Here is a 9,940-nt window from a genome sequence, read left to right on the forward strand (position 1 = left end):
ACACTTACAGGGTGGCCTAAACATGTAACTGACCCTGAATTAAAGCCTTATTGGGTGAGAATCGATGAGCTCACTGTAGAAAGTGATTGTGTGTTATGGGTGTGAGAGCGGTGGTGCCCTCTACAGAGGGACCTACAGAAGGAGCTACATCAAAACCACTGGGGCATGGTCAAAATGAAAGCTCTTGCAAGGAGCCACTTTTGGTGGCCCAGGTTAGACTCAAACATAGAAGACATGGTAAGGAGATGCCAGGTGTGTCAGTCTAACAGATAAATGCCTAACCTTGCACCAGTTCATCCTTGGAAATGGCCGGAGAGGCCCTGGCAGCGCATCCATATAGATTTTGCTCAAACGGGAAAGCATCGGTTCTTAGTAGTTATGGATGCCGACTCACACTGGCCAGAAGTAAAGTGTATGAGTAATACTTCAGCTACAGCCATGGTAGAGACACTCCGGGGAATGTTCTCAACCTATGGGTTAGTTAAGGAGTGTGTTTCAGACAATTGGCCGCAGCTGGTGTCAAAAAAGTTGGAGACATTCTTCCAGTTGAATGGGGTGAAACACATCAATTCGACTCCGTTTCATGCAGCTTCAAATGGCGCAGCAGAGCGACTTGTACAGAATCTAAAACAGGCTCTAGAGAAGGACAAGTCATCAGGACGGTCTGTACCGCATAGTGTGGACAACTTTCTGTTTGCCTACAGGAATACGCCACATGCCACAACTGGGAAAACTCCAGCAGAGTTGTTCCCGAAAAAGACAGGTTAGAACAAGGTTATCACTGGTTATCAAGGTTATCCCAGGTTTTCAGCTGACATGCAGTCTAAGATACAGGACAAGTGGGTGGGCAAGCTTGTTCATTTTTTTCAGTCGGAACAAACAGTGCTTTCCGAGATTACCGGGGAGGAGAGAGAAATGGGTACCAGGATTGTAAAAAGGGAACTTACATGTAGTGCAGCCTGAGGGAAAATTGTGTAAGAAGCATGTGGATCAAATGATGATGCAACACAATGAAAGAGAAGACCTGAATGTGTCAGAGTGGAACATTTCTGATTGGGACTTGGGAACTACGACTGTGACGGGCACGCATACAGAGATACAGATTGTGCCAGGCCGTGAGCCTGAGGGCCCAGAGCGTCATGAGAGGCCAAAAAGGGTCAGAAGGCCTCCGGACCGATTGGATCTTTAAACAGGTTGTATATAAGTTGATAAGTGAAACTGTTTTGGAAAACCCATGATGTTCATCAAGGATGTTTTTAGAGGAAGTGAGAATTTCCGGGGAGAAGTGTGGTGTATTGAGAATTGTATTTTGTGTTAATGAGTTTAGATGTAAAATGGTTTCAAATAGCCAATGAGATTTGTATGCGTGGGTTGAGTTATTTGAATTAACAAATGACAATGGGGTTTCCGGTCTTGCATTGAAGTGATTGGATTACGATTCACTCTAAGGTCTACTACACCTGTTGTATTCGGTGCACGTGACAAATAAACTTTGATTTGATTACGAGATGCAAGGGTGGACAAAAGTTCAATGATGTATTTGAGAGTTGGGCTGAAGACACTGTAGAGAGTAGTCGACTGTAATGTGTTACGGAGAACATTAAATAAATCTGTTCCGTTTATTAGAAGGACGCTTCGGAGTCTTCAGTAAAAGAACCCAGCAAAGATGCAACACCAATCATTCAAACTAATCATGGTATATTATTGGGGGGGGGGGGGTCAAATTGAACTGTTTCTAATATTGACCCCCCCTGCCCCCCACAAGTTACACACCTGGCTGAGGCTGTTTTGTGACATGGCAACATTTCAGTATTAAACTTGCCAAAGCGACGGCTTCCCAGACCCTACTCCTACAAAAATCTCCAAAAATGTTTATCATCAATTGCTTTTAATTTAAGTGCTTAACAACCATTTAAATCATGTATTAATCATTTAATACCTTAAAACATATTTTACATCATCAGCCAGTGAAGGACTTCATTTGGAGACCATCAGAACAGACATGGTTAATCTATTGGAATCAGAATGTAGTAATTTAGCGATACACAACTATCATCCAAGGAGCATCGCTAGGACATATAGAAAGTCTACATTCCCTTTCAAAATGTTATTTTTGTCGCCTTATTATGTGTAGATCCTTATTATTGATCTACACATCCTACCCCACAACTACAAAGGGATAAAAATACTGTGGATTTGTTTTAATCAATAAAAAATTAAAACGGAAATAGCTTGGTTGGATAAGTGTCCACACCCCTTGTAGTAGCAATCCTAAATTAGCTCAGGTGTACCAAATTACCTTCAAAATCACACACCAAGTTAAATGGCCTCCATCTGTGTTAAATGGTAGGGATTCACATGATTTCAGGATAATTTCAGCAGTTCCTGTTGGTTCGCTCTGCTGGGTAGTGAATTGCAAAGCAGACATTTAACCATGAGCACCAAAGCTTTAAAAAGAACTCCAGGACAAAGTTGTGGAAAGGCACAAATCAGCGGCTGGATATAAAAATATTTCAAAGGCCTTGATCATCCCTTGGGCAACAGTCAAGACAATTATTAAGAGGTGGAAGGTGTATGGCACCACCAAGACTGTGTCTAGATCAGGCTGGTCCCTCCAAACTGGATGACAGAGCAAGTAGGAGACTGATCAGAGAGGCTACCAAGAGTCCAATGGCAACTTTGAAAGAGCTTCAGGCTTTTATGGCCAAGACTGGTTAAAGTGTGCATGTGACAACAATAGTACTCCACAAATCTGGCATGTATGGAACGGTGGCAAGAAGGAAGCCATTACTCAAGAAAACGCCCCTTGAATCCCATTTGAAATATGCAACAAAAATACTAGGGAGATTCTGTAACCATGTGAAAAAAAGTTTTGTGGTCTGATGAAACTAAAGTGGAGCTTTTTGGCCTAAATTTAAAGCGTTACATTGGGCACAAACCCAACATGGCACATCACCCAAAGAACACCATCCCTAATGTGAAGCATGGTGGTGGCAGCATCATGTTATGGGAATGTTTCTCATCGGCCCTTATCGGGATAGATGGGAAAATTAATGGAGCAATGTACAGAAAAGCTGAAAATGTAACGGAAGTTCACCTTTCAGCATGACATCAACCCGAAGCACAGACAAAGCTACAGTGGAGTGGCTAAGGAATAAAAAGGTAAATGTCCTTGAGTGGCCCAGTCAGAGCCCCTACCTAAATCCAATTGAAAATTTGTGGCATGACTTGAAGATTGCTGCCCATCAATGGTCCCTAAGGAACTTGACAGAGCTTGAACAGTTTTGTGAAGAAGAATGGTCAAATAATGCCAAATGTAGATTTGCAAAGTTGGTAGAAGCCTATCCCAACAGACTCACAGCTGTAATTGCTGCCAAAGGTGCTTCAACCAAGTATTAACTCAGGGGGGTGAAGACTTATCCAATTATGATATTTCAGTTTTTCGTATTTTTAATATATACTTTTTTTTCACAATAAAATAAATCCTCTTAAAAGTGTAGAGTATGGTGTGTAGATAAGTGGAAAAATCCTAATTTAAATGCATGCACTGACACAACTAAATGTGAAAAGTTAAAGGGAGTGTAGACTTTCTATAGGCATCTTCTAGTCTAAGTTAAGATTTTGTGGAAATCTCTCTGCGCCCTCCCTTCAAAAACTTCCTCTTTCTCTTCCCTCTCATTGGTCCTGGGGGTTGGTGCTGGCCCCTGATAGGCTGATGGTCAGAGTTGTAGGCGTTTCCCTCCAGGAGGACGTCTCCAGTGGTGGAGTAGATGGCCTTGGACCAGGTCAGCAGGTTACCAGGGGTGTAGTGGTAGAACCTTGGGTTGTAATACCACCCAGACATGTAGTCCAGTATCACGCTCGAGGAGAGGACTCTGTCCCACACTTCCACGTCAGTTACCTGGCCCTCAAACTGATACATGTGCAAGACAAGAGGTGCACTGTTCACCTACACACACACACACACACACACACACACACACACACACACACACACACACACACACACACACACACACACACACACACACACACACACACACACACACACAAATACAATCATTAGAATAATATATGACAAATGCACACAATCATTGTCTAAATTATGCTGAATTACTTCAGGAAATACTGAAATAATGGCGCCGAAGGAGATGGCTGCCGTTTTACGATCCCGTAACCAATTGTGCTATTGTGTATGTTTTATCGCGTTATTTGTAACTTATTTTGTACATGTTTCTGCCACCGTGCCTTATGACCGAAAAGAGCTTCGTGAAATCAGGGCAGCGATTATTCACCCCGTACTGGAGGAATTCTTCTTCAATGAATCGGACGGGAAGGATTTACTCCAGACACCCGACACGGCCCTCATCCCCGTCATTCGTAGGAGGAAAAGACAGAGGTATCGTGGACGACGGTCTGGGTGCCTTGTAAGGATTAGTCGCCGAGAGGATAATCTACCTTTACTATCGGTCCTATTAACCAACGTACAATCAATCGATAATAAAATGGATGAACTACGAGCACGTATATCCTACCAACGGGACATTAAAAACTGTAATATCTTATGTTTCCCAGAGTCATGGCTGAACGGTGACATGATTAACATACAGCTGGAGGGTTTTAAGCTTTTTTGGCAGGATAGAACAGTGGCCTCTGGTAAGTCAAAGGGCAGCGGCCTATGCATATTTGTAAACAACAGCTGGTGCACAAAATCTAAGGAAGTCTCGAGGTTTTGCTTGCCTGAGGTACTATCTCATGATAAGTTGTAGACCACTCTATTTACCAAGAAAGTTTACATTTATATTTTTTGTAGCTGTCTATATACCACCGCAGACCAATGCTGGTACAAGATCACACTCAATGAGCTGTATACGGCCATAAGCAAACAGGAAAACGCTCATCCAGAGGCGGCGCTCCTAGTGGCCGGGAACGTTAATGCAGGGAAACTCAAATCAGTTTTACCTAATTTCTATCAGCATGTTGCAACATCGAGAGCATCCTGACTGGTTGCATCACTGCCTGGTACGGCAACTGCTCGGCCGGGGTAGTGCGTACGGCCAAGGACATCACTAGGGCCAAGCTTCCTGCCACCCAGGACCTCTATATCAGGCGGTGTCAGAGGAAGGCACTAAAAATTGTCAAAGACTCCAGCCACCCTAGTCATAGACTGTTCTCTCTGCTACCGCAAGGCAAGCGGTACCGGAGCACCAAGTCGAGGTCCAAAAGGCTTCTTAACAGCTTCTACCAAGCCATAAGACTCCTGAACAGCTAATCAAAGGGCTACCCAGACCCCTCTTTTACGCTGCTGCTACTCTCTGTTTATAATCTATGCATAGTCACTTTAACACTCCTTACGGTGCCCCCGGTTAGTTTTATTTTATTTTATTTGAAATGTGTCTTGTGTTTTTCCTTACTACCCCACGACTCGCGTTAAGAGGCACAGGGCCAGCTGTGGTGCAATTACAGTGCTGTCAGAAACTATTCACACCCCTTGACTTTTTCCATCATTTGTTGTGTTACAGTTTGAATTTTACATTGATTAAATTAAACTTTTGTGCCACTGATCTACACACAATATGCCACAATGTCAAAGTGGATTTTTTGTTGTTGACATTTTCACAAATTAATAAAACATTTTAAACTGAAATGTTTTCAAATCAAATGAAATCTAATTGTATCGCTCACATACACATGGTTAGCAGATGTTAATGCGACTGTAGCGAAATGCGACAGCGCAGTAATATCTAACAAATAATCTAACAATTTCACAACAACTACCTTATACACACAAGTGTAAAGGGATGAATAAGAATATGTACATATAAATATATGGATGAGCGATGGCTGTGCGGCACACGCAAGATGCAGTAGATGGTATAGAGTACAGTATATACTGTACATATGAGATGAGTAGTTTAGGGTATGTAAACATGATATAAAGTGGCATTGTTTAAAGTGACTAGTGATACATTTATTACATCCAATTTTTTATTATTAAAGTGGCTAGAGATTTGAGTCAGTATGTTGGCAGCAGCCACTCAATGTTAGTGATGGCTGTTTAACAGTCTGATGGCCTTGAGATGGAAGCTGTTTTTCAGTCTGTGTCCCAGCTTTGATGCACCTGTACTGACCTCGCCTTCTGGATGATAGCGGGGTGAACAGGCAGTGGCGGTTGTTGTCCTTGATGATCTTTTTGGCCTTCCTGTGACGTAGGTGTCCTGGAGGGCAGATAGTTTGCCCCCGATGATGCGTTGTGCAGACCGCACTACCCTCTGGAGAGCCTTACGGTTGTAGGTGGAGCAGTTGCCATATCAGGCAGTGATACAGCCTGACAGGATGCTCTCAATTGTGCATCTGTAAAAGTTTGTGAGTGTTTTCGGTGACAAGACAAAATTCTTCAGCCTCCTGAGGTTGAAGAGGCGCTGTGGCGCCTTCTTCACCACGCTGTCTGTGTGGGTGGACCATTTCAGTTTGTCCGTGACGTGTACGCCGAGGAACTTAAAACTTTCCACCTTCTCCACTACTGTCCCGTCGATGTGGATAGGGGGGTGCTCCCTCTGCTGTTTCCTGAAGTCACCCCGCTATCATCCAAGTATTCAACCCCTTTGTTATGGCAAGCCTAAATACATTCAGGAGTAAACATTTGCTTAACAAGTAATATAATAAGTTGTATGGACTCTGTGTGTAATGGTATTGGTTAACATGACTTTAAAACAGTTTCAGAGTTTAATGTCTGTGATAGGAGAAACTGAGGATGGATTAACATTGTAGTCTGTACAGAATCTGAAGGAAGTGTACAGAAAAAAAAAGTATTCCAAAACATGCATCCTGTTTGCAATGAGGCACTAAAATAATACTGCAAAAAATGTGGCAAAGAAATATACTATTTGTCCTGAATACAAAGCATCATGTTTGGGGCAAATCCATAACAACACATCATATTTTTAAGCTCGGTGGTGGCTGCATGATGTTATGGGTATGCTTGTCATCGGCAAGGACTAGGGAGTTTTTTGGGGGGGATAAAAATAAATGGAATAGAGCTAAGCACAGGTAAAATCCTAGCAGGAAACCTGGTACAATCTGCTTTCCAACAGACACTGAGAGACAAATTCACCTTTTAGCATGATAATAACCTAAAACTCAATGTCAAATATACACTGGAGTTGCTGACCATAACTACATTGAATGTTCCTGAGTGGCATAGTTACAGTTTTGACTTAAATCAGCCTGAAAATCTATGGCAAGACTTGAAAATGGCTGTCTAGCAATGATCGCCAACCAACTTGACAGATCTTGAAGATTTAAAAAAAGAAATATGGGCAAATATTGTACAGTCCAGGTGTGCAAAACTCTTAGAGACTTATCCAAAAAGACTCACAACTGTAATCGCTGCCAAAGGTCATTCTAACATGTATTGACTCAGGGGGTTGAATACTTATCTAATCAAGATATATTAGTGTTTTATTTTTCATTCATCTTCAAAAAATATTTAAAAAAATCTTCCACTTTGACATATTTTGTTTACATCATTGAAAAAAAAGACAATTACATCCATTTTAATCCCAATTTGTAACTCAACAAAATGTGGAAAAAGTCAACGGTGTGAATACCTTTTGAAGGCACTGTATATCACCCTCTCTCTCACCTATCCTCCCCCACTCTCCTTTCCCCGTCTCCCCCTCTATGTTGACTCCCCTGTCTCCCCACTCTCTCCTCTTACCTGTCCAAGCACTCTCTTCCTAACGCTGACAGTCCCGCCCCTCCACACCTGGGCCACACCCGTCTCTGCTTCCCAAGTAACACACAGATTGGTCCAGGGGCGGTGCTCTATGTCTGTGATGTACTTCGATAACAGCCTATAGGAGCGGAAGTACTGAGAGGTGGAATGGGTGGAGAGGCGGTCCATCCCACTGTTCCTTTCCAGTAACAGGTTCCAGTAGTTCCCCTGAGTGAGGCTGAAGAGAGTCAAGTCTTTTCCCTCCTCGGTCATGTAACGCAGACACACAGTCAGAGCAGAGAGAGAGGGAGAGGGGGTGGTGTAGGGATATGAGGTGTATGGAGAGGAGGGAGAAGAAGTGGGGTAGGCAGTGGGGGAGGGAGAGGAGTAGGGAGAGACCGCGTCTGTGTACATGATAAATCCCCCGTAGTTCGACACTGTAAACATTCGACCACGCAGGTCTGTGGTGGGAACTGGGGGCAGAGAATCAATCAATCATCAATCAAACAATTTGTCACGGAACACTTCAAAGAACCCAGACCTAACGTCTTAAGTGTGTGTGGGTGTGTGGGTGCGTGCGTAACAGTATAACTTTAAACCGTCCCCTCGCCCCGAACCAGGGAACCTCTGCACACATCAACAACTGTCGCCCACGAAGCATCGTTACCCATCGCTCCACAAAGGCCGCGGCCCTTGCAGAGCAAGGGGCACACTACATCTAGGTTTCAGAGCAAGTGACGTAACTGATTGAAACGCTACTAGCGCGTACCCGCTAACTAGCTAGCCATTTCACATCCGTTACACTCACCCCCCTTTCAACCTCCTCCTTTTCCGCAGCAACCAGTGATCCGGGTCAACAGCATCAATGTAACAGTATAACTTTTAACCGTCCCCTCGCCCCGACACGGGCGCGAACCAGGGAACCTCTGCACACATCAACAACTGACACCCACGAAGCGTCGTTACCCATCGCTCCACAAAGGCCACGGCCCTTGCAGAGCAAGGGGCACACTACATCTAGGTTTCAGAGCAAGTGACGTAACTGATTGAAACGCTACTAGCGCGTACCCGCTAACTAGCTAGCCATTTCACATCCGTTACACGTGCGTGCAGCTGCCCAGATAACAACAAACGTTCCCACAACATTAGAGAACGTTCCCTTAAGAGTCGCGTTAGGTCATTTACTAATGTTTTCATGTAAATTTTATGTTTCTAAGATATTGTTCCCGTAATGTCAAATATAACCTACCCAGAACGTGGTTACCATGTTCTCAGAACATAAGATACTAATGTTCTGGACACGTTTCATGGGAACATTGCAAGAACATTGAAATGACTTGTTTTCTGTGGGTTAGGAGAATATTCCATCAACGTCCCACCAAACATACAAAGAACATGGTTGCCATGTTCTCAAAACACAAGATATTAATGTTCTAGACATGTTAAATTAGAACGTTGCAAGATCATTGAAATGTCTAGTTTTCTGTGGGTTAGGAGAATATTCCATCAACGTCCCACCAAGCATACACAGAACATGACAACCATGTTCTCAAAACATTAGATATTAATGTTCCAGACATGTTTCGTGAGAATGTCGCAAGTGTATTCAGGTGTGTTTGCCACGTCCACTAATTGGCCAAACCTGATCTTAATGAGTCCTTTGAAATATGGTATGATTGAATATACTAAACATGATTTGAATCTCACTGACGCCATGCAACAATATAAAATAAATGTGTTTGCATTAATGCCCAAGCAAATACATTTCCATGTGTCCTATCTGTGCTTGGAGTTCGAAACGGGTAAACTAAGCTAATAAGAGTTATTAAAAGTCTTATTGGAACATGTTCTCAGAACGTTATTTAATTACCTTCAAATAGGAATGTCAATAAAACCTCAGAGGAAAACTTTCAGGGAACTATAGAAAAACATTCTCTGAACCGCCCTGCAACCTAAAAATGTAAGTTCCCTAATGTTCTCAGAATGTTAATTTTACGGTAACAGTCTGGAAATGTATGGCTTCGTTCTCAGAACCAATGGGAAACCAAAATCCTATGTTCCCACAACTTCCAAGGATTTAAATGTGCTACCTGGGGTGTGTGGGCGTATTTGAATACTGTACCTGAAGGGGTTGTATAGGGCGATGATGTTGTTGGGTATCTTGCCCCAGTTCGGCCCAATGCCGACAGCAGCACGAGAGCGTTAAGAAGAATGGAAATCATC

General features: G+C 43.1%; 1 protein-coding gene across 1 annotated transcript; it reads right to left on the reverse strand.

Moving 5' to 3' along the window:
• Positions 1 to 1,780: 1,780 nt before the first annotated feature.
• On the reverse strand, positions 1,781 to 9,940 carry LOC120021503 (C-reactive protein-like). Its single transcript, XM_038965288.1, has 3 exons — positions 9,840 to 9,940; positions 7,721 to 8,190; positions 1,781 to 3,949 (listed from the first exon to the last, which is right to left on the reverse strand). The coding sequence occupies exons 1-3, from the start codon at positions 9,937 to 9,939 to the stop codon at positions 3,614 to 3,616; spliced, it is 906 nt and encodes a 301-aa protein (XP_038821216.1). The 5' UTR covers position 9,940; the 3' UTR covers positions 1,781 to 3,613.

The sequence above is a fragment of the Salvelinus namaycush genome, chromosome 26, assembly GCF_016432855.1.
Source record: "Salvelinus namaycush isolate Seneca chromosome 26, SaNama_1.0, whole genome shotgun sequence".
NCBI lineage: Eukaryota > Metazoa > Chordata > Actinopteri > Salmoniformes > Salmonidae > Salvelinus > Salvelinus namaycush.

What these genes read in the sequence shown, in the direction of transcription:
- LOC120021503 (XM_038965288.1), bottom strand. Translation starts at nt 9,939, where the DNA reads ATGATTTCCATTCTTCTTAACGCTCTCGTGCTGCTGTCGGCATTGGGC. An exon ending in GCCCTATACAACCCCTTCAG is followed by an intron (nt 8,191 to 9,839) that starts GTACAGTATTCA and finishes CTCTGCCCCCAG; the next exon opens with TTCCCACCACAGACCTGCGT. An exon ending in GGAAGAGAGTGCTTGGACAG is followed by an intron (nt 3,950 to 7,720) that starts GTAAGAGGAGAG and finishes GTGTGTGTGTAG; the next exon opens with GTGAACAGTGCACCTCTTGT.